Source organism: Salminus brasiliensis, chromosome 3 (assembly GCF_030463535.1).
Source record: "Salminus brasiliensis chromosome 3, fSalBra1.hap2, whole genome shotgun sequence".
Classification (NCBI taxonomy): domain Eukaryota; kingdom Metazoa; phylum Chordata; class Actinopteri; order Characiformes; family Bryconidae; genus Salminus; species Salminus brasiliensis.
Genome location: NC_132880.1, coordinates 52,298,615 through 52,319,759, shown reverse-complemented (window position 1 = coordinate 52,319,759; position 21,145 = coordinate 52,298,615). Strand labels below are relative to the sequence as shown.

At 41.2% G+C, this 21,145-nt stretch overlaps 6 protein-coding genes across 6 annotated transcripts; 3 read left to right on the top strand and 3 right to left on the bottom strand.

Moving 5' to 3' along the window:
* Nucleotides 1-1,614: 1,614 nt before the first annotated feature.
* Nucleotides 1,615-2,224, bottom strand: LOC140551562 (hemoglobin embryonic subunit alpha). The gene is made up of 3 exons (XM_072675023.1): nucleotides 2,130-2,224; nucleotides 1,827-2,034; nucleotides 1,615-1,743 (listed from the first exon to the last, which is right to left on the bottom strand). The coding sequence occupies exons 1-3, from the start codon at nucleotides 2,222-2,224 to the stop codon at nucleotides 1,615-1,617; spliced, it is 432 nt and encodes a 143-aa protein (XP_072531124.1).
* Nucleotides 2,225-3,162: 938 nt separating this feature from the next.
* LOC140551561 (hemoglobin subunit beta-2-like) lies at nucleotides 3,163-3,861 on the top strand. Its single transcript, XM_072675022.1, has 3 exons — nucleotides 3,163-3,274; nucleotides 3,364-3,586; nucleotides 3,685-3,861. Exons 1-3 carry the CDS (start codon nucleotides 3,183-3,185, stop codon nucleotides 3,811-3,813), a joined length of 444 nt encoding a protein of 147 aa, XP_072531123.1. The 5' UTR covers nucleotides 3,163-3,182; the 3' UTR covers nucleotides 3,814-3,861.
* Nucleotides 3,862-11,670: 7,809 nt separating this feature from the next.
* Nucleotides 11,671-12,825, top strand: LOC140552346 (hemoglobin subunit beta-2-like). The gene is made up of 3 exons (XM_072676561.1): nucleotides 11,671-11,785; nucleotides 11,887-12,109; nucleotides 12,214-12,825. The coding sequence occupies exons 1-3, from the start codon at nucleotides 11,694-11,696 to the stop codon at nucleotides 12,340-12,342; spliced, it is 444 nt and encodes a 147-aa protein (XP_072532662.1). The 5' UTR covers nucleotides 11,671-11,693; the 3' UTR covers nucleotides 12,343-12,825.
* Nucleotides 12,826-14,200: 1,375 nt separating this feature from the next.
* LOC140551560 (hemoglobin embryonic subunit alpha-like) lies at nucleotides 14,201-14,810 on the bottom strand. The gene is made up of 3 exons (XM_072675021.1): nucleotides 14,716-14,810; nucleotides 14,413-14,620; nucleotides 14,201-14,329 (listed from the first exon to the last, which is right to left on the bottom strand). Exons 1-3 carry the CDS (start codon nucleotides 14,808-14,810, stop codon nucleotides 14,201-14,203), a joined length of 432 nt encoding a protein of 143 aa, XP_072531122.1.
* A 2,502-nt stretch (nucleotides 14,811-17,312) lies between these two features.
* LOC140551110 (hemoglobin subunit beta-2-like) lies at nucleotides 17,313-18,444 on the top strand. The gene is made up of 3 exons (XM_072674478.1): nucleotides 17,313-17,404; nucleotides 17,506-17,728; nucleotides 17,833-18,444. Exons 1-3 carry the CDS (start codon nucleotides 17,313-17,315, stop codon nucleotides 17,959-17,961), a joined length of 444 nt encoding a protein of 147 aa, XP_072530579.1. The 3' UTR covers nucleotides 17,962-18,444.
* Nucleotides 18,445-19,817: 1,373 nt separating this feature from the next.
* On the bottom strand, nucleotides 19,818-20,427 carry LOC140551559 (hemoglobin embryonic subunit alpha-like). Its single transcript, XM_072675019.1, has 3 exons — nucleotides 20,333-20,427; nucleotides 20,030-20,237; nucleotides 19,818-19,946 (listed from the first exon to the last, which is right to left on the bottom strand). Exons 1-3 carry the CDS (start codon nucleotides 20,425-20,427, stop codon nucleotides 19,818-19,820), a joined length of 432 nt encoding a protein of 143 aa, XP_072531120.1.
* Nucleotides 20,428-21,145: the final 718 nt, after the last annotated feature.

The following is a 21,145-nucleotide window of genomic DNA, read 5'->3' as shown; positions in this document are numbered from 1 at the left end:
GAGTTTGTTGGTTTATTTTATGTAGAGTGTGCCTTTGTGATAATGAAGACATGTTGAGGATTGTACTTTCTATTCACTCTATACTACAGTACATGTCATTAAAACATAGCAATTTTAAACAATTTTAACAAACCAAAATAAACATAAAAACTTTAAGTTGCAATGTACAAATGCACAGACACAACTCTAGTCCCTGTAGAGAAGTATTGCCAGTAGAATAGGACTCTCTAAAGCAGATCAGCAGAATCTTTTGGCACGATGCTGCCTAATGCCAGGCGTGGGCTAGAGGGATATAATGCTCCCCATCATTGAGCTGTGGAGCAGTGGAAGAACTGTGTTCTCTGGAATGATAGATTGTGCTCCTCCAGTACTTTTGGGATACTTTGGGATTGGACGGGGTGGTAATCATTCAACATCCTGACCACGCTTGCGCTATTGTTGCTGATTGCAATCAAATCCTTACAGCATAGTATGATATAAAGCCTTCCTTGGGCTGTAGAGACAGTTACTTCAACAAAGCTGGATGAACATGTTTAATATCCTTGATTTTATAGGAAATAATGCATAAGCATGTGTCCTAATACTTTTGTCCATATACAGTATTTTGATATGTGGAAGGTGGAAAAGGGTTTGTTTAACAGACACATGTGAAACAATCCAGGTTCAAATACCAGGTGAACAGTGAAGGGTAGACAAGGTCATCAAAGAACTGTCAAAAGGGTCCAGCAAAAAGTATAAAAAATTGGTCACTCACATTAACATATCTGTTATTGTGAATACTTAAGAATGTTTGTTCAAGTTCAAGATGAAACATCCATTTAATATTTTAAGCAATATAACTTTTTTCATTGTATGGTTTAAAATTACATATAATGTCATGAAGCAAAATTTAGGGACTCTTCATGGTCAGTACAGTATCTTAAAGTTGATATTTTCATAATAATATTCATAATTAGACTTTAATACTTCAGCCTGCTCTTCTTAAGGTAGTCCACTGTGGATATTAGGGTGTGTTTAGGATGACTGTCCTGCTGTAAAAACACCTCCTATTTTTATTTTCAGGTTTTTACTAGATGATGAGATGTTTGATATTTGCTTCCATTATTTGCTGGTATTTAACTGAATATATTCTTCCCTCTCCCAGAGGAGAGGTTCCTCGTGCCACTGACTGCAGCACAAGCACAAAGCATGATTTATCCATGTGTTTAACAGTTGGAGAGGTGATGAAGAAATTCTGTACTTATTGTTGTTCTCTGAACATGTATTTCCTCATTGCAGCCAAAACGTTCATCATCAGTCTTTAATATTTGTTTCTAAAATGCAACAGGCTTGTGTATATGTTTCTTTGAAATTTTGTGGTGAATCTGCAGAAAAGGGTTGCACCACCACTCCAGAGTCCCACCAATCCTTTGCTAACAAGAGGAGGTTTATATTTGCTATTTTAACAAGTACACAGACAGCCTTTCAATGCTCCCACAGCTACCTAAAATGCTTTGCTATATTCTTAAAGATAGCTGCTAAAAATAACAGACAAACACATTGGGTTTATATGATTCACAGTCATTTATTGGATCTTCATGAGACAGAATGGCCATTCAAACAGAGTTTGGCTGCTTATCTATATTTCTCAGAGAGAGCCAGGGCCAACGCAGAGAGGAACTTGTCCATAGCCACATGCACCTCAGGAGTGAAGTCGTTGGGGAACTGGATGGCCAGAACCACAAGCAGGTTGTGGGAGAGGATCTACAGAAAGCAGAGGTCTGATTATAACACTGCAGGCAGAAGAAGGAGATATAGAACGCTACAATGAAAGGAACCGGCCCTACCTTGAAGTTGGCAGGGTCAATACGCAGCTGGAAAGCATGCAGCTCGCTGAGGGTGAGCAGCCCGTTGGTCAGGTCATCGATTTTGCTGACGGCCTCTGCCACACCAGACATCACCGTTTTCCCATGTTTCCTCACAGGGGCAGAGCCGGGGCTCAAGTCCTTCCAGTGGGAGAAGTAGGTTTTGGTCTGCGGGTAGACGGTCAGCATCCTGTGTGGACACATCCAGAGTTCACCCTCAGCAGCGAAGAGACAGAGATGTGTAGAAGAAACAGAGAGAAGGCATCGATGTATTAAGAAACCTACCTAGCCAGAGCATCGGCCCCGATATCTTCAGCTTTCGGGGAGATCTTAGCCCAGAAGGCTTTGACTGCTTCCTTGTCCTTGGCAGAGAGGCTCATGGTTACAGAGTGGTTTGGAAGAACTTCTGTTAAAAGCTCCAAAGATTCACTCATTTATACCACGACCCCAAGTCGGCACACCCGAGACCCACCTGAAAAACCAAATTGGAGGCGTTTCAGAGATGAGAGATTAGACTACACTGCTTCTGTTTGCCAAAGATAAACTAACTTTGAAGCCTGTAGAGTAAAATGTAGATCACTTGATGTTGCACATTTGTACAAACTGTTCCATTGTATCCAATTTTATTATGATTATCAGTGATTATATAATAACATGAACTCTCATATTATTACAAAATTGTGAAGAAACTGCTAACAATGAAATCTTTTCCTAAAAACACTCCAACAAATGTTTTACCATAAATTATAAAGTAGTATAAAGCACAATTAACATCTTGAGGCCTCCAACATCAATACAACCCTAAGAATTTTCTTTAATTAATTATTCATGAATTATTATTATTATTATTATTATTAGTAGTAGTAGTAGTATTAATAGTAATACTAACAAAAACAACAACAGCAACAGCAGCAGCAGCAACAACAACAACAACAATAATAATAATAATAAAAATAATAATAAAAATAATAATAATATTTCACAGCTTTACTCTTACAATGATGGATATGATTATCCCCCTAAACTAAACAAATCCCAAACAAGAGAATTATAATTTAACGGAAATTTGGTAAATTAGGTCCAGTGTTGTCATGACTCAATATTTGATGTTTACGTAGTGTATGCTTCTTACTTTACAATTGCAAGTGTTTTTCACAGTTTATGCTTATCTTATCAATGATCTTTACACTACCTACAGAAGACCCAGCCCATGTCTCAACTGACGAATCGCCTGGGTTTGGGAGTGGTGTACATGTGGATATATAAGCTGCCACCCATTGCTCATAGGTTATAGGGTTCTTCTTCTGCAGGGCACGTACAGACCTTAAAGTCAGCACCATGGTTGAGTGGACCGATTTTGAGCGAGCAACCATCCAGGAAATTTTCTCCAAAATGGATTATGAGTCCGTTGGACACCATTCCCTGGCAAGGTATATTAATTTTATGTAATTTTAAGTGATATTCATGGTGAATTCTGTTCTTCTTATGTGATTGTGAATGTGTTTTGCTGTTGTTTCAGATGCCTTGTGGTGTACCCCTGGACGCAGAGGTACTTCGGTAAGTTTGGAAACCTGTACAACGCTGCTGCCATCATGGGGAACCCCATGGTTGCAGCCCACGGTGCAGTTGTACTTCATGGTCTGGACAAAGCTGTGAAGAACATGGACAACATCAAGGCGACCTACGCTGAACTCAGTGTGCTGCACTCAGAGAAACTGCACGTGGATCCCGACAACTTCAGGGTGAGTTCTGTTGTAGAACATCTGTTTACCATCACTGCTCAGCTGAAATTCTCCAACTTGACTCTTGTTTGTTTGTCTTTTTGTTTCTGCTCATGCAGCTGCTGGCTGACTGTCTGACCATCGTCGTTGCCGCAAGACTGGGAACTGGTTTCACAGCTGATGTGCAGGCAGCTTTCCAGAAGTTCCTGGCTGTAGTAGGTGCTGCTCTCAGGAAACAGTACCACTAAAAGTTGAATGAACTGTAACTGACAGGGACCAATGTCATGGGTTTTAAATATGATGTAGTCAGTTAAAGCTTAATAAAGCTCATGAGCATGCAACATTGCTTGGGTTTGTTGGTTACTTTGTGTAGCGTGTGCCTTTCTGATAATCAAGACATGTTTAGCATTGATTTTATACTTTCTGTTTACTCTATACTACAGTGTAGATGTCATTAAACCATGGCAATTTTAAACAATTAAAATAAACCAAAACATTTTGGATGCATTCAACTATTTTAAGTTCAAAGTCAAGTCAAGTGGCTTTTATTGTCATTTCAGCTCTGCACAAGTATGAATTTCTGTTTTTTCCTTATCAAGTCTGCAACATGGAACAAAACAACAACAAAAACAATACAGTACAGGACAGACTGCAGAAAGTGCAATGTGCAAGACAATATAATAAATACGACTCAATTCTGAGTAGAGGTAATGAGTGTAGGGTGCATGGATATTTAACAGGTAGGTATTTATAATAATGTGCACAGAAATGTAACATGCTGTGATGTTCTATGCAGACAGTTTATTTTACACATTAAACATGGAACATGTCACGCCCGCGTCGCCGCGCCCCGCCCCGGGGGCGGTCTCGTGTCGCAGCCCACAGGCGTTCATAAGGACGTTCACGTTTTACTGCCACGGTCAAGTCATGAGTCTGGGGCTCTTATGCTGACACGGACTTTTATGTTGACGCTTTTGTTCTCGTCATGCTTCACGGTTGAGTTATCGTCATGCGTGCGCACTGTTCAATTAATACGTCCCACCTGTGGCTGGTATATATAAGGAGGGCTAGCGTTAGCTGCACGTGCTGAGAATTGAACCTAGTGAACCTTTTGGACTCAGTGAATCTGTCGGACTCACCAAATTGAAGTGGACCTTGTGGATCTGTTGGGCTCATCGATGTAATCAGAGAGTTGAAGCGACCCTAAGGAGCTTAGTGAATCCTGTGAACCGAGCTGACTCACTGCACTCGAGGAACGGACTGAACCGTAGCAACCTTTAGGGGCTGATTCACGAGAGTGAGCCTAACTCACTCAGCTTCTCTCACGAAGCTTAATCACGGTCTTAAGGTCAAGCAACGAGCTGTATTCATGTAAAGTACTCAGGGGAGCGAGCCCCGTTACTGTATCGGTTCGGCAGCGGTTCCTCAGCTCTCGAGTCCAGTGAGTTCCGAGGCGCCTGACTAGCGGTCTTTAGTGTTGATCTGGTTTCCCCAGACTCGGCCTGCAGGTTTTGGTTAGTGTTATTGTTCTGGCTCATCCCTGGCACGCTATTCTAGCCCTTGTACCTCACCAGCCTCAGGTGTGCACCTTTGTTTTGCCCGAGTTCATTTGTCACGTGTGTGTTTTGGTTTCCCTGTATTGTTGCTGCATTTTCTTGTTCTCTCCAGTTCTGTTGCTATTAAAGCTTTGTCGCTTTGGTCCATCCCCTGCGAGTGTTCACCCTCTCTGTCCGACCTAGCCACTCCTGAGAGAACACAGCAGGTACTGAGGTAGTAAAGTATGGGATATATAAATAGAATGCAGGCAGGTTAAAATGCAATGGGGATCCCAGGAACAGCCCTATCGTTCAAGTCATATCTAATGGAACTCTATCAGTTTATAAAGATAAAAGGTTTATCTTCAAATTGCACAGAGGTAAGATATGGAGTTCTGCAAGGCTCTATTTTAAGACTGCTATTATTTAGACATGCGGTTAGTAGATGGTAAAGGTGCACGTATTTGTCACTGTACACTGTACAGCGAAATGTGTCCTCCGCATTTAACCCATCTGGTAGTGAACACACACTCACACACACACACGTGTGTTAGGGGCAGTGAGTACACACACACACCCAGAGCGGTGGGCAGCCAACTCCAGCGCCCGGGGAGCAGAGAGGGTAAAGGGCCTTGCTCAAGGGCCCAACAGTGGCAGCTTGCCGAGCCCGGGAATCGAACCCACAACCCTGTTATCAATATCCCGGTGCTCTAACTGCTGAGCCACCACTGCCCCAATATTAGCAGACATGGTGTTAATTTCCATTTTTATGCAGATGACACACAGCTCTATGTATCAGCCAAACCTGATGATAAAGTTAGATTACAGAAAATGGAGGACTGTGTAAAGGATATAAAACTCTGGATGTCACATAACTTCCTTCTCCTCAACAGTGACAAAACCCAGGTTCTCCTTTTAGGTCCAAAAGACTCTAGAAATAAACTCTCAGACTTAATGTTAGACTTGGCTGATGCTTCCTTGGCGTCACATTCGACTCAGATTTATCATTTGAGCAGCATATAGCTAATATTGGTTGGTGGTTGGTGTGGCGCAACAGATAACACCACCACCTACCATTGCGTTACAACACCACCATGTGGGAGACCAGGGTTCAATTCCCGGTCTGGGTGACTGTGCAGCGCTACACCAATAAGAGTCCCTGGGCAAGACTCCTAACACTACACTGGCCCACCTCTGTAATACGAGTAACCTTGTAAGTCGCTCTGGATAAGAGCGTCTGCTAAATGCCGTAAATGTAATGTAATGTAATATTAGTAGAACAGCCTTTATGCAGCTTAGGAACGTCTCCAAACTAAGAGACTCCTTATGTCTACAGGACGCAGAAAAGCTAGTACACGCTTTTATTACCTCAAGGCTGGATTACTGTAATGCACCACTGTCAGGTTGTTCCAGCAGGAACCTCAATAAACTTCAGCTGGTTCAGAACACTGCAGCCAGGGTTCTTACTAAACCTAGAACATCTGACCATATCAGTCCACTGCTACCTGTTTAATGACCATGTTAAAACCTAAATGGACTCGTAACTATCTGCCACTGTTAATATCACCACTATTAGCTATCTGTTGTATCTGGTTTGATAACTTTTATCATTAATGTTTAAATAGTTCTGATCAGAGGAGGACGGGTCGGGTCCCCCTTGTGAGTCTTGGTTCCTCCCAAGGTTTCTTCCTCCAGCTCTGAGGGAGTTTTTTCTTGCCACTGTCGCTGTTGGCTGCTCACTGGGGGTCTTTTGATCCTTCATGTCTTATGTTATTTCATTTTTTTTGTCTGTCTTTTATTAATTACTAATAATGTAAAGCTGCTTTGTGACGACAACAGTTGTAAAAAGACTTGACTTGACTATGGGTCGTGTGGGTGGGTGTTGGGGTGGGGTTAGTTTAGTCTCTGTTATTTAAAAGTCTACCTGCGCGTGGGACAAAGCTATTGTAGAAACGTGCAGTGACAGCACCGATACTCCCGTACCTTCTGCCAGATGGCAGGAGTGAAAAAAGTCCATGAGGGATAAGGGGGGTCTTACGGGTGCAGCGTGTGATGTGAATGTCTGTGACAGAGGGAAGAGAGACCCATAGATATTAATGATAACTACTATCACTCTTATTCAACAGTTACTGCTTTACTGCACCATTATTCATCTCATGTGTTCACTGCTGTGCTTACACAATATTTAATCTGTATAGTGCTGCACACTGCTATTCTGTGAATAACACTGTAAAGCACACTGTATAGAAATGTGCTCGTAAAGTCTATGTATTCTGTGTATACTATTGTTCTATTGTTCTCTGTACATTGTGTATTGTCTGTAGATTATATGTAGAGTAGCTGTATATTGTTAATACTAGAGAGACACTTACAGCCGGAAACAAATGCTTTGTGTGTGTGAACATACTTGGCCAATAAATCTGATTCTGATTCTGATGATCTTCTCAGTGGTCCTCACTATTCGCTGCAGGAAGTAGAGGCACTGCTGGGCTTTCTTGGCTATGGAGCAGGTGTTGAAGGACCATATGAAGTTCTCTGTGATGTGGACGCTGAGGAACTTTGTGCTCTGGACAATTTCCACAACAGAGCCATTGATGTTCAGGGGGGCGTGGTTGCCTCACACTATTCTGAAGTCAACATTCAAAGACAAGTTGTTGGTTCTGCACCAGTCCATTAGCCGCTGCACCTTCTCTCTGTATGCCCACTACTGACGTATCGTCTGTGAATTTCACGATGTGATTCGAGCTGTACTTCGCAGCACAATAGTGAGTCAGCAGAGTGAACAGCAATTTTCTTAGCACACAGCTGGAGATGTTGTTGCATATTCTGATTAATTGTGGTCTATCAGTCAGGAAATCCAGGACCCAATTACAGAGGGAGGTGTTTAGGCCCAGCACGCTTAGTCCATTCAGGTGCTGAGGGATGATGGTGTTGAATGCTATGAACAGCATTCTGACATAGGTGTCTTTATTGTCCAGGTGGGTGAGAGCTAGGTGGAGTGTGGTGGTGATTGCATCGTCTGTAGAATGGCTGGGATGATACGCAAACTGCATTGGGTCCAGAGAAGGAGGGAGCTGGCCTTTAATGTACCTCATGACAAGCCTCAACAAACCTGGGTCTGGGAGGAACTGGGAGCTGACCTGGCGTGAACGGTAAGCACAGAGGGGAAAACCAAAAAGGGAACAAGAACGAAATCCTACAGGCAGGGCCTGGGTTAAAAAGGGGTTAATTTAAGTTGCGCTCAAACAGCGCTATAAAGACAAAAGGCGGAGAGCTGGGGAACCAGCCACTAAGCAAAATGGCGAGGCCAACCAAACCTGGAACCTTAGCGTGCTGCCATTAGCATGGGTCGCCTAGCTGGGACGTGGGTAGCCAGTGAATCCTGACAGTGAGCGAGCAAGCCTCGCTGATAGCGTGGTTAGCAGAGTGACCTGCTCGTGAATGCAGATACCGAGCCGAAGCTGACCTTAACACACCTTAGTCATACGGGGAACCTCTCGGGCGACCTCAAGGTTCCAAACAATACAATTCTCTGCATTGAACCATGGTGTTGAGGCTCCTTAAGTACCCCCAGTCCCAGGTGAAACAAATTAACTAACAAAAGGACAATGAACAATCAGAACTGAATCACGAATAGATACAAGTGAACAGAACCAAACACACATGAACACCATTAAACTAAGGCGGAAGTCCTTATTTGGGCCTGTGAGCAGCGGCTCGGGATCGCCCTGGGGGAGGGCACGAGAGCTGATACCTGTAAAAAAAAAAACAGATATTTTGAACTATTCACAAGAACAGATATTTTGATGTGAGTGACCAAGTGTGCATGTCCCTTTGTAGTTCTGATAATACTTTTTGCTGGACCCTTTTGACAGTTTTTTGATGACCTTGTCTACTGTTCACTGTTCACCTGGTATTTGAACCTGAATTGTTTCACATGTGTCTGTTAAACAAACCCTTTTCCACATTCCACATATCAAAATACTGTATATGGACAAAGGCATTAGGACACCTGCTTATGCCTTATTTCTTATAAAATCAAGGATATTGAACAAGTGTATCCTGCTTTTGTTATAGTAACTGTCTCTACTGTCCAAGGAAGGCTTTATACCATACTATAGTTTACAGGGACAGTCAGTAATAGGTGCTTGTATGCTCGATTTGAAACACAGAACTGCACAACAACAAGGAAAACCACACCTCTTCACCTTTTCCAGACGATACATCAATAGTGGGCCTCATTACCAAGAACAACCTTGATATGCTTCTTACGGAGCCACTCCATGGTTATCCTGGCTGTGTGCTTTGGGTCATTGTCATGTTGAAAGACCCAGCCACAACCCATCTTCAGTGCTCTAACTGAGGGAAGGAGGTTGTTCCCCAAAATCTCGCAATACATGGCCCCAATCATCTTCTCCTTAATACAGTGCAGTTGTCCTGTCCCATGTGCAGAAAAACACCCCCAAAGCACGATGCTTCCACCCCCATGCTTTACAGTAGGGATGGTGTTTTTGGGATGGTACTCATCATTCTTCATCCTCCAAATACGGCGAGTTCTATTTTGGTCTCATCTAACCACAGAACTTTCTCCCATGACTCCTCTGGATCATCCAAATGGTCATGGGCAAACTTAAGATGGGCCTGGACATGTGCTGATTTAAGCAGGGGAACCTTCCGTGCCATGCATGACTTTAAACTATGACGTCTTAGTGTATTACCCACAGTAACCTTGGAAACAGTGGTGCTAGCTCTCTTCAGGTCATTGACCAGCTCCTCCCGTGTAGTTCTGGGCTGATTCCTCACCTTTCTTAGGATCATTGATAAGCCACGAGGTGAGATCTTGCATGGAGCCCCAGTCCGAGGGAGATTGACAGTCATGTTTAGCTTCTTCCATTTTCTAATAATTGCTCCAACAGTTTTTTTTCACCAAGCTGCTTGGCAATTGCCCCGTAGCCCTTTCCAGCCTTGTGGAGGTCTACAATTTTGTCTCTGGTGTCTTTGGGGCAGTGGTGGCCCAGCGCCGGGATATTGATAACAGAGTTGTGGGTTCGGTTTCCGGGCTCGGCAAGCTGCCACTGTTGGGCCCTTGAGCAAGGCCCTTTACCCTCTCTGCTCCCCGGGCGCTGGAGTTGGCTGCCCACCGCTCTGGGTGTGTGTGTGTACTCACTGCCCCTGTGGGGCAGTGGTGGCTCAGCGGTTAGAGCGCCGGGATATCGATAACAGGGTTGTGGGTTCGATTCCCGGGCTCGGCAAGCTGCCACTGTTGGGCCCTTGAGCAAGGCCCTTTACCCTCTCTGCTCCCCGGGCGCTGGAGTTGGCTGCCCACCGCTCTGGGTGTGTACTCACTGCCCCTAACACGTGTGTGTGTGTGTGTGAGTGTGTGTTCACTACCAGATGGGTTAAATGCGGAGGACACATTTCGCTGTACAGTGTACACTTTACCTTTGGACAGCTCTTTGGTCTTAGCCATGTTAGTAGTTGGAGTCTTACTGATTGTGTGGGGTGGACAGGTGTCTGTATGCAGCTAACGACCTCAAACAGGTGCTTCTAATTTAGAATAATAAGTGGAGTGGACTTTTTAGAGGTGGACTAACAGGTCTTTGAGAAGGTCTTTGAGTCTTTGCCAGAATTTTTGCTGATTGGCGTGTTCAAATACTTATTTACAGCAGTAACACACAAATAAATTATTAAAAAACAATACATTGTGATTTCCAGCTTTTTTTTTTTAGATTATGTCTCTCACAGTGGACATGCACCTAAGATGAAAATTTCAGACCCCTCCATGATTTCTAAGTGAAAGAACTTGCAAAGTCGCAGGGTGTTCCAATACTTATTTTCCTCACTGTATATATTTTTTAATAACCATATTTGGATCAATAAGTAAGACCTCCGTTTTATCTGGATAAAGCAAAAGAAAGTTGTAAATTGTCCCATCTTTAGGTATTTCATACAGACATTTAGACAACTGTACTAATTTGGTTTGGCTGATAAGTAAAGCTGGTCAATACAATAACGTCACGTTAAACGCAACTATAAATAACATTCAAACACATTGGGTTTAGATGATTCACAGTCATTTATTGGATCTTTATGAGACAGATTTTTAATTCAAACAGAGTTTGGCTGCTTATCTGTACTTCTCAGAGAGAGCCAGGGCCAACGCAGAGAGGAACTTGTCCATAGCCACATGCACCTCAGGAGTGAAGTCGTTGGGGAACTGGATGGCCAGAACCACAAGCAGGTTGTGGGAGAGTTAAAAACAGTTTTGAATAAAATATGTAAATCACCTGGATGCTGTTTCAGTTTGAATGAAAATGATAATAATTAGCGATCAAAATATAACTTATACCGTTATTAGTTTCGTTCAATTGAATTTTTAAGACGGTTTGCTTATTTAAACGTTTTATAACAGTTCATGCGTATCTGATGAAAATCCTTCACCCTACCCAAGAGGAGACCCAGTCCACATCTCTATTAACCAATCGTAAGAGGTTGGGAGGGGTGGACATGTGGATATATAAGCTGCCGCTCAAGACTCTTAGTTTACAGGGTTCGTCTTCTGCAGGACACATAGAGACCACAAAGTCAGCACCATGGTAGAGTGGACAGATTTCGAGCGCGCCACCATCCAGGACATCTTTTCTAAAATGGATTACGAATCCGTTGGACACCATGCCCTGGCGAGGTACGGTCGTGAAAATGTACATCTATTTATCTGTATGTGTGTGCTTAAATTTTGTACGTGATATAAATTTAGTATTTCCATATACATATTTTACTACTCAGATGCCTTGTGGTGTACCCCTGGACGCAGAGGTACTTCGGTAATTTTGGAAACCTGTACAACGCTGCTGCCATCATGGGGAACCCCATGGTTGCAGCCCACGGTGCAGTTGTACTCCATGGTCTGGGCAAAGCTGTGAAGAACATGGACAACATCAAGGAGACCTACGCTGAACTCAGTGTGCTGCACTCTGAGAAACTGCATGTGGATCCCGACAACTTCAGGGTGAGTTCTGTTGTGTAGATTGATCATCTCTTCAACTGATTGTGTCTACATGTAGTCTTTCATTCACTGCAAGCGCTGACTCGTCTTTATTCTCTATCATGCAGCTGCTGGCTGACTGCCTGACCATCGTCGTTGCCTCCAGACTGGGAACTAGCTTCACGGCTGAAGTTCAGGCAGCTTTCCAGAAGTTCCTGGCTGTCGCAGCCTCCGCCCTCAGAAGACAGTACCACTAAATGTTGAATGGACTTTGACTGATAGAGATGGCCAATCAGAAGTGTGTGGTTTAAAAAGACGAACCTGTACCTGTCAGTTAAAGCTAAATAAAGGTGATCAGAATTACCGCATGGTTTGTGTTTGTTGGTGTAGTCGGACATTGAGAACATCGTGTTTTATATTGTTTCTAGACTACAAAGAGTGTGCACATCAATGATCCGACTTAATAGACTTTAATCAGTTACAAAAGACCCAAACACATATATTTTCATCTGTGAAAAAAATAAGGCTGACAATTGAACTGCAGCCAATTCTTTTAGACTACTCGTGTTCCTAGACAGGAGACGAGTGGAGTATTTGCTTTCATTCATTCCATTTCATTCATTAAAATACGTACTTCCTATCACATTGTATTGTGATCTTCTGGTGCATTATATCATACATCTTGCATTTCTGTAGTTAATTCACGTCTGTATGCCACAATAAAATCATGTAAATTCAGAGTACCATTTTTCAGTCTGAGTTTGTGTGCTACTGGTTCTATAGATATATTCTACTGTGTTGCATTTTGTTTCTCTAGAACTGTGGAGCAATATTACTCCGGGGCCACTTTTAAATATCATTGCTGTCATGTAATGTAACATTGCATGCCGTTTTTTAACTTTGTGTGCTATTGTTTTTCACTGTGTATCACAATTTCCTGATGCAGTGCTCCCAAATGACTTGGAATACAATATTTTTACATTGACTTCCACTGAAAGTTAAGATGGCTTCGTCCTTTTCCTGTAAAGTTGCTGTTCTGGGAGATAATACGTTTGTTGCTGAAGAGTGACAATTTACTCTGATCTTATTTTTTACTATTTTTCTTTCGTATTTGATAGGTGTGTATTTTAACATTAATGACAAATAATGCAAAGGTATTAAGAAAGTATTCAATAAAAAAAAAAAAAGAAAAACGTTCAAGCTTTATTTATATTTCAGTTCTATTTTAGGTTTATTTTTAATTATTTGTTTAGATGAGCTTTTCTGTTTTATGTCCCACTCTAAAAACAGTTCATGATTGAAAGGTGTCAAGGGGCTACACAAAACAGTACACTATACAGACAAATGTATTTGGACACCTACACGGTGTATTATTTTTACTAGATCTTAGAGCATTGCTGTGAGGATTTGATTGCATTCAACGTAAAGAGCATTATGCTACACGCGCTTTATTTGCATATTTGCACATCTGTGCAATCGGTGCAACTGAAAGTAACTAAATGAATTTTTTAGAAGGGGGGAGGGGTCCTCAAATGTTTGGAGATATGGTGCATATCATATCTACACAAATGCATCTTCTTATTTGGGTAAAAACTATGTTGAGGTAATGTATTTTTTAGAGTGAAAACGAGACCTGTCATAGGATTCAGCCGTGTCACTCCACTGCTGCGTTCTCTTCACTGGCTTCCAGTAGTCGCCCTCATCAGATTCAAACCCCTGGCGCTGGCTTACAAAGACAAGAACGGACCAACCTCTCCGTACTTGGTGGCAATGGCAGTGGTCACCATACTGACTTGTGTTTAGTAGTGCATAAACTTAGAGGTATCTTAGAATGTTTAGCCTCTTCAAACTAACTGAGGTTTTTCTTGGGTAAATAGCAAAGCACTTTTGTAAGTCGCTCTGGATAAGAGCATCTGCTAAATGTCTGAAATGTAAATATAAAGTAGCATGTTTTTCAGTGTGCTAACAAATGTATGTTTAAAGTGTTAAAGTTAGAAACATGCAGTTAAAGAGGTTTTACTTCAAAAACAGACAAACACATTGGGTTTATATGATTCACAGTCATTTATTGGATCTTCATGAGACAGAATGGCCATTCAAACAGAGTTTGGCTGCTTATCTGTACTTCTCAGAGAGAGCCAGGGCCAACGCAGAGAGGAACTTGTCCATAGCCACATGCACCTCAGGAGTGAAGTCGTTGGGGAACTGGATGGCCAGAACCACAAGCAGGTTGTGGGAGAGGATCTACAGAAAGCAGAGGTCTGATTATAACACTGCAGGCAGAAGAAGGAGATATAGAACGCTACAATGAAAGGAACCGGCCCTACCTTGAAGTTGGCAGGGTCAATACGCAGCTGGAAAGCATGCAGCACGCTGAGGGTGAGCAGCCCGTTGGTCAGGTCATCGATTTTGCTGACGGCCTCTGCCACACCAGACATCACCGTTTTCCCGTGCTTCCTCACAGGGGCAGAGCCGGGGCTCAAGTCCTTCCAGTGGGAGAAGTAGGTCTTGGTCTGCGGGTAGACGGTCAGCATCCTGTGTGGACACATCCAGAGTTCACCCTCAGCAGCGAAGAGACAGAGATGTGTAGAAGAAACAGAGAGAAGACATGGATGAATCAAGAAACCTACCTAGTCAGAGCATCGGCCCCGATATCTTCAGCTTTCGGGGAGATCTTAGCCCAGAAGGCTTTGACTGCTTCCTTGTCCTTGGCAGAGAGGCTCATGGTTACAGAGTGGTTTGGAAGAACTTCTGTTAAAAGCTCCAAAGATTCACTCATTTATACCACGACCCCAAGTCGGCACTCCCGAGACCCACCGGAAAAACCAAACTGGAGGCGTTTCAGAGATGAGAGATTAGACTACACTGCTTCTGTTTGCCAGAGATAGGCCAACCTTGAAACCTGTAGAGTAAAATGTAGGTAACTTTAACAACTTTGCCATATTGGCACATATCTAAATGGTTTACCCATTATTAGGCCTTGTCAGCAGAACATTTCAAAGGTTAGCTTTAACGGTTTTGCTTTTGCTTTATATCTGTTTTGGTGTCTCCATTTGTTTTCAACTTGTAGCAATCCAGAAAGTGTTATGCAATAAAAGTGTTCTTATTCACTTTTATCAACTGAAACCAAATATTTTTGCTTGATCATTTATTAATCTAGACAAGAAATTAGGAAAATGTTTAGAATGTTCAAGTTTCAAATAATGGGTGTTTCTGATAATTATCTTTTTATAAATAGCAGTTATTTTCTGCGGGTGTGACCTCTAAAAAGTCTAGATAACAGGTTATTTCTGCCCTTTCACAGAAATTAATGTCTTCATTTCAGCAAGCTACTTCAGGACCATGCATTATGAAATACGCAATAAAAAGATATATCAATTAGACATCTTAAATTAGCTAGAAATTTCCTGAAATATCATCAGATCCATACACTTCATAATAAGTTTACATGTTTTTTTTTTATTACGTGTTCCCACATTTTGTGAAGCTCAAGGAGTATGAGTTCATAATAAAGGGTGTTAGAAGAGTGAGATAATCAGGTGTGACTTTGGAAGAAGCTTCTGAGGACCTCAGAAAGACTTATTGATATTAATGTTGGTTTGAAATAAAAGTGTTCAATGTGACAGAAACCATACAACGCAGTCCAGTTAATTTCCAAAAACAATACCTATAAAAAACTTTTAAACATAAGAGTAGCAGCAACTCATTGTACTCATTGTGTAGGATTGAACACCAGTATCTAAGAGCAGAGGTTGTTATGCTTTCCAACAAAGTTGTTGAAAAATCTAACTCTAATAATTAATAATATAAATATAATAATAATTCTTAAATATTTTTAAGTGTTGCATCATTTGATTCATAAATACTAAAGCTGTTTTTTAACATCTGAATTCTAAATCATATATAGGTAGTAAAATAGAAAATTACAAAGGGGGTTAAAAAGCACTGTATATATAATTAGTAAGTGGTCCAAGTATTATTATTAATCTCACAGGCAGATTATGTATGTACAAATTATCTAACGATTTATTTGTTGAATGTTCTAATACCGCAATTGAGTTGAATGAGGTTTTTTTTTAGCACATATTGGCATAGACAGATTTTATAGCACTGAAAACATTTTACAAAAGTCAAACTTGATTTTAAGAAACAACTCAGAATACACCTCAAGAGGATTAAGGCAAAAAGATGACATTGGCTTCTTATCTGCTTCCGAGAGTCTTATTCTGTTGGCAATACTTCTCAAAAGGGGCTAGACAAGCTATATGTGTGTATTCGCACATCTGAATCACCAATGGGGAAATTTTAAGTAGCTGAAGGACTTCATTAGGTGTGTCCAAAAGCATTTGGACAGCCACCAATGTATGCCAAGAAGGTGACAATGTAACTTTGTTACATTGACTAACATGTAGTCAATGTATTTAATTGATCTCATTTGAAATTGTTGTAGGTAACAATATGCATGATTTTGCCCTTAATTAAAATGTATTTTAATAGTAATATATAATATTGTATTTCTTTATTGTGCTGTTCCAGTAAAATATTATTGTTCCACCTGACCTACAGTACCCATTACTCATGTATTGTTTTTTTAAACTTCACCAAATTGATAGAAATCAGACATGTAAATAGGCAATATGATTGCTATTTAAACTTTAAATATTTGGGTACTCGGTTGCTCGAAAAGTTTCAATTGGTAGAAATTCTAGGTGTTTGTGATGATTTTTTTGCCCTTCAATTTCAAGACAACATTTTTTGTTTTCACAGTAATCTTACCTCAGACTAATCAAAATTACTTAAATTCTCTCCTACACAACATTTAGGAAAACGAGCTGAATATAATATATGTTCATTTCTCAAACACATTGAAAGCAAAAAAATACATTGTTAAAAACAGTTTTGAATAAAATATGTAAATCACCTGGATGCTGTTTCAGTTTGAATGAAAATGATAATAATTAGCGATCAAAATATAACTTATACCGTTATTAGTTTCGTTCAATTGAATTTTTAAGACGGTTTGCTTATTTAAACGTTTTATAACAGTTCATGCGTATCTGATGAAAATCCTTCACCCTACCCAAGAGGAGACCCAGTCCACATCTCTATTAACCAATCGTAAGAGGTTGGGAGGGGTGGACATGTGGATATATAAGCTGCCGCTCAAGACTCTTAGTTTACAGGGTTCGTCTTCTGCAGGACACATAGAGACCACAAAGTCAGCACCATGGTAGAGTGGACAGATTTCGAGCGCGCCACCATCCAGGACATCTTTTCTAAAATGGATTACGAATCCGTTGGACACCATACCCTGGCGAGGTACGGTCGTGAAAATGTACATCTATTTATCTGTATGTGTGTGCTTAAATTGTGTACGTGATATAAATTTAGTATTTCCATATACATATTTTACTACTCAGATGCCTTGTGGTGTACCCCTGGACGCAGAGGTACTTCGGTAAGTTTGGAAACCTGTACAACGCTGCTGCCATCATGGGGAACCCCATGGTTGCAGCCCACGGTGCAGTTGTACTCCATGGTCTGGGCAAAGCTGTGAAGAACATGGACAACATCAAGGAGACCTACGCTGAACTCAGTGTGCTGCACTCTGAGAAACTGCATGTGGATCCCGACAACTTCAGGGTGAGTTCTGTTGTGTAGATTGATCATCTCTTCAACTGATTGTGTCTACATGTAGTCTTTCATTCACTGCAAGCGCTGACTCGTCTTTATTCTCTATCATGCAGCTGCTGGCTGACTGCCTGACCATCGTCGTTGCCTCCAGACTGGGAACTAGCTTCACGGCTGAAGTTCAGGCAGCTTTCCAGAAGTTCCTGGCTGTCGCAGCCTCCGCCCTCAGAAGACAGTACCACTAAATGTTGAATGGACTTTGACTGATAGAGATGGCCAATCAGAAGTGTGTGGTTTAAAAAGACGAACCTGTACCTGTCAGTTAAAGCTAAATAAAGGTGATCAGAATTACCGCATGGTTTGTGTTTGTTGGTGTAGTCGGACATTGAGAACATCGTGTTTTATATTGTTTCTAGACTACAAAGAGTGTGCACATCAATGATCCGACTTAATAGACTTTAATCAGTTACAAAAGACCCAAACACATATATTTTCATCTGTGAAAAAAATAAGGCTGACAATTGAACTGCAGCCAATTCTTTTAGACTACTCGTGTTCCTAGACAGGAGACGAGTGGAGTATTTGCTTTCATTCATTCCATTTCATTCATTAAAATACGTACTTCCTATCACATTGTATTGTGATCTTCTGGTGCATTATATCATACATCTTGCATTTCTGTAGTTAATTCACGTCTGTATGCCACAATAAAATCATGTAAATTCAGAGTACCATTTTTCAGTCTGAGTTTGTGTGCTACTGGTTCTATAGATATATTCTACTGTGTTGCATTTTGTTTCTCTAGAACTGTGGAGCAATATTACTCCGGGGCCACTTTTAAATATCATTGCTGTCATGTAATGTAACATTGCATGCCGTTTTTTAACTTTGTGTGCTATTGTTTTTCACTGTGTATCACAATTTCCTGATGCAGTGCTCCCAAATGACTTGGAATACAATATTTTTACATTGACTTCCACTGAAAGTTAAGATGGCTTCGTCCTTTTCCTGTAAAGTTGCTGTTCTGGGAGATAATACGTTTGTTGCTGAAGAGTGACAATTTACTCTGATCTTATTTTTTACTATTTTTCTTTCGTATTTGATAGGTGTGTATTTTAACATTAATGACAAATAATGCAAAGGTATTAAGAAAGTATTCAATAAAAAAAAAAAGAAAAACGTTCAAGCTTTATTTATATTTCAGTTCTATTTTAGGTTTATTTTTAATTATTTGTTTAGATGAGCTTTTCTGTTTTATGTCCCACTCTAAAAACAGTTCATGATTGAAAGGTGTCAAGGGGCTACACAAAACAGTACACTATACAGACAAATGTATTTGGACACCTGCACGGTGTATTATTTTTACTAGATCTTAGAGCATTGCTGTGAGGATTTGATTGCATTCAACGTAAAGAGCATTATGCTACACGCGCTTTATTTGCATATTTGCACATCTGTGCAATCGGTGCAACTGAAAGTAACTAAATGAATTTTTTAGAAGGGGGGAGGGGTCCTCAAATGTTTGGAGATATGGTGCATATCATATCTACACAAATGCATCTTCTTATTTGGGTAAAAACTATGTTGAGGTAATGTATTTTTTAGAGTGAAAACGAGACCTGTCATAGGATTCAGCCGTGTCACTCCACTGCTGCGTTCTCTTCACTGGCTTCCAGTAGTCGCCCTCATCAGATTCAAACCCCTGGCGCTGGCTTACAAAGACAAGAACGGACCAACCTCTCCGTACTTGGTGGCAATGGCAGTGGTCACCATACTGACTTGTGTTTAGTAGTGCATAAACTTAGAGGTATCTTAGAATGTTTAGCCTCTTCAAACTAACTGAGGTTTTTCTTGGGTAAATAGCAAAGCACTTTTGTAAGTCGCTCTGGATAAGAGCATCTGCTAAATGTCTGAAATGTAAATATAAAGTAGCATGTTTTTCAGTATGCTAACAAATGTATGTTTAAAGTGTTAAAGTTAGAAACATGCAGTTAAAGAGGTTTTACTTCAAAAACAGACAAACACATTGGGTTTATATGATTCACAGTCATTTATTGGATCTTCATGAGACAGAATTGCCATTCAAACAGAGTTTGGCTGCTTATCTGTACTTCTCAGAGAGAGCCAGGGCCAACGCAGAGAGGAACTTGTCCATAGCCACATGCACCTCAGGAGTGAAGTCGTTGGGGAACTGGATGGCCAGAACCACAAGCAGGTTGTGGGAGAGGATCTACAGAAAGCAGAGGTCTGATTATAACACTGCAGGCAGAAGAAGGAGATATAGAACGCTACAATGAAAGGAACCGGCCCTACCTTGAAGTTGGCAGGGTCAATACGCAGCTGGAAAGCATGCAGCACGCTGAGGGTGAGCAGCCCGTTGGTCAGGTCATCGATTTTGCTGACGGCCTCTGCCACACCAGACATCACCGTTTTCCCGTGCTTCCTCACAGGGGCAGAGCCGGGGCTCAAGTCCTTCCAGTGGGAGAAGTAGGTCTTGGTCTGCGGGTAGACGGTCAGCATCCTGTGTGGACACATCCAGAGTTCACCCTCAGCAGCGAAGAGACAGAGATGTGTAGAAGAAACAGAGAGAAGACATGGATGAATCAAGAAACCTACCTAGCCAGAGCATCGGCCCCGATATCTTCAGCTTTCGGGGAGATCTTAGCCCAGAAGGCTTTGACTGCTTCCTTGTCCTTGGCAGAGAGGCTCATGGTTACAGAGTGGTTTGGAAGAACTTCTGTTAAAAGCTCCAAAGATTCACTCATTTATACCACGACCCCAAGTCGGCACTCCCGAGACTCACCAGAAAAACCAAACTGGAGGCGTTTCAGAGATGAGAGATTAGACTACACTGCTTCTGTTTGCCAGAGATAGGCCAACCTTGAAACCTGTAGAGTAAAATGTAGGTAACTTTAACAACTTTGCCATATTGGCACATATCTAAATGGTTTACCCATTATTAGGCCTTGTCAGCAGAACATTTCAAAGGTTAGCTTTAACGGTTTTGCTTTTGCTTTATATCTGTTTTGGTGTCTCCATTTGTTTTCAACTTGTAGCAATCCAGAAAGTGTTATGCAATAAAAGTGTTCTTATTCACTTTTATCAACTGAAACCAAATATTTTTGCTTGATCATTTATTAATCTAGACAAGAAATTAGGAAAATGTTTAGAATGTTCAAGTTTCAAATAATGGGTGTTTCTGATAATTATCTTTTTATAAATAGCAGTTATTTTCTGCGGGTGTGACCTCTAAAAAGTCTAGATAACAGGTTATTTCTGCCCTTTCACAGAAATTAATGTCTTCATTTCAGCAAGCTACTTCAGGACCATGCATTATGAAATACGCAATAAAAAGATATATCAATTAGACATCTTAAATTAGCTAGAAATTTCCTGAAATATCATCAGATCCATACACTTCATAATAAG

Excerpts from the sequence above, each read along its gene's own strand:
- LOC140551561 (XM_072675022.1), top strand. The coding sequence starts at position 3,183 with ATGGTTGAGTGGACCGATTTTGAGCGAGCAACCATCCAGGAAATTTTC. Across the intron at positions 3,275-3,363 it reads GGACACCATTCCCTGGCAAG|ATGCCTTGTGGTGTACCCCT; the intron begins GTATATTAATTT and ends CTGTTGTTTCAG. Across the intron at positions 3,587-3,684 it reads TGGATCCCGACAACTTCAGG|CTGCTGGCTGACTGTCTGAC; the intron begins GTGAGTTCTGTT and ends CTGCTCATGCAG.
- LOC140551560 (XM_072675021.1), bottom strand. The coding sequence starts at position 14,810 with ATGAGCCTCTCTGCCAAGGACAAGGAAGCAGTCAAAGCCTTCTGGGCT. Across the intron at positions 14,621-14,715 it reads GGGGCCGATGCTCTGACTAG|GATGCTGACCGTCTACCCGC; the intron begins GTAGGTTTCTTG and ends GTGTCCACACAG. Across the intron at positions 14,330-14,412 it reads TTGACCCTGCCAACTTCAAG|ATCCTCTCCCACAACCTGCT; the intron begins GTAGGGCCGGTT and ends TGCTTTCTGTAG.
- LOC140551110 (XM_072674478.1), top strand. The coding sequence starts at position 17,313 with ATGGTAGAGTGGACAGATTTCGAGCGCGCCACCATCCAGGACATCTTT. Across the intron at positions 17,405-17,505 it reads GGACACCATACCCTGGCGAG|ATGCCTTGTGGTGTACCCCT; the intron begins GTACGGTCGTGA and ends TTTACTACTCAG. Across the intron at positions 17,729-17,832 it reads TGGATCCCGACAACTTCAGG|CTGCTGGCTGACTGCCTGAC; the intron begins GTGAGTTCTGTT and ends TCTATCATGCAG.
- LOC140551559 (XM_072675019.1), bottom strand. The coding sequence starts at position 20,427 with ATGAGCCTCTCTGCCAAGGACAAGGAAGCAGTCAAAGCCTTCTGGGCT. Across the intron at positions 20,238-20,332 it reads GGGGCCGATGCTCTGGCTAG|GATGCTGACCGTCTACCCGC; the intron begins GTAGGTTTCTTG and ends GTGTCCACACAG. Across the intron at positions 19,947-20,029 it reads TTGACCCTGCCAACTTCAAG|ATCCTCTCCCACAACCTGCT; the intron begins GTAGGGCCGGTT and ends TGCTTTCTGTAG.
- LOC140551562 (XM_072675023.1), bottom strand. The coding sequence starts at position 2,224 with ATGAGCCTCTCTGCCAAGGACAAGGAAGCAGTCAAAGCCTTCTGGGCT. Across the intron at positions 2,035-2,129 it reads GGGGCCGATGCTCTGGCTAG|GATGCTGACCGTCTACCCGC; the intron begins GTAGGTTTCTTA and ends GTGTCCACACAG. Across the intron at positions 1,744-1,826 it reads TTGACCCTGCCAACTTCAAG|ATCCTCTCCCACAACCTGCT; the intron begins GTAGGGCCGGTT and ends TGCTTTCTGTAG.
- LOC140552346 (XM_072676561.1), top strand. The coding sequence starts at position 11,694 with ATGGTAGAGTGGACAGATTTCGAGCGCGCCACCATCCAGGACATCTTT. Across the intron at positions 11,786-11,886 it reads GGACACCATGCCCTGGCGAG|ATGCCTTGTGGTGTACCCCT; the intron begins GTACGGTCGTGA and ends TTTACTACTCAG. Across the intron at positions 12,110-12,213 it reads TGGATCCCGACAACTTCAGG|CTGCTGGCTGACTGCCTGAC; the intron begins GTGAGTTCTGTT and ends TCTATCATGCAG.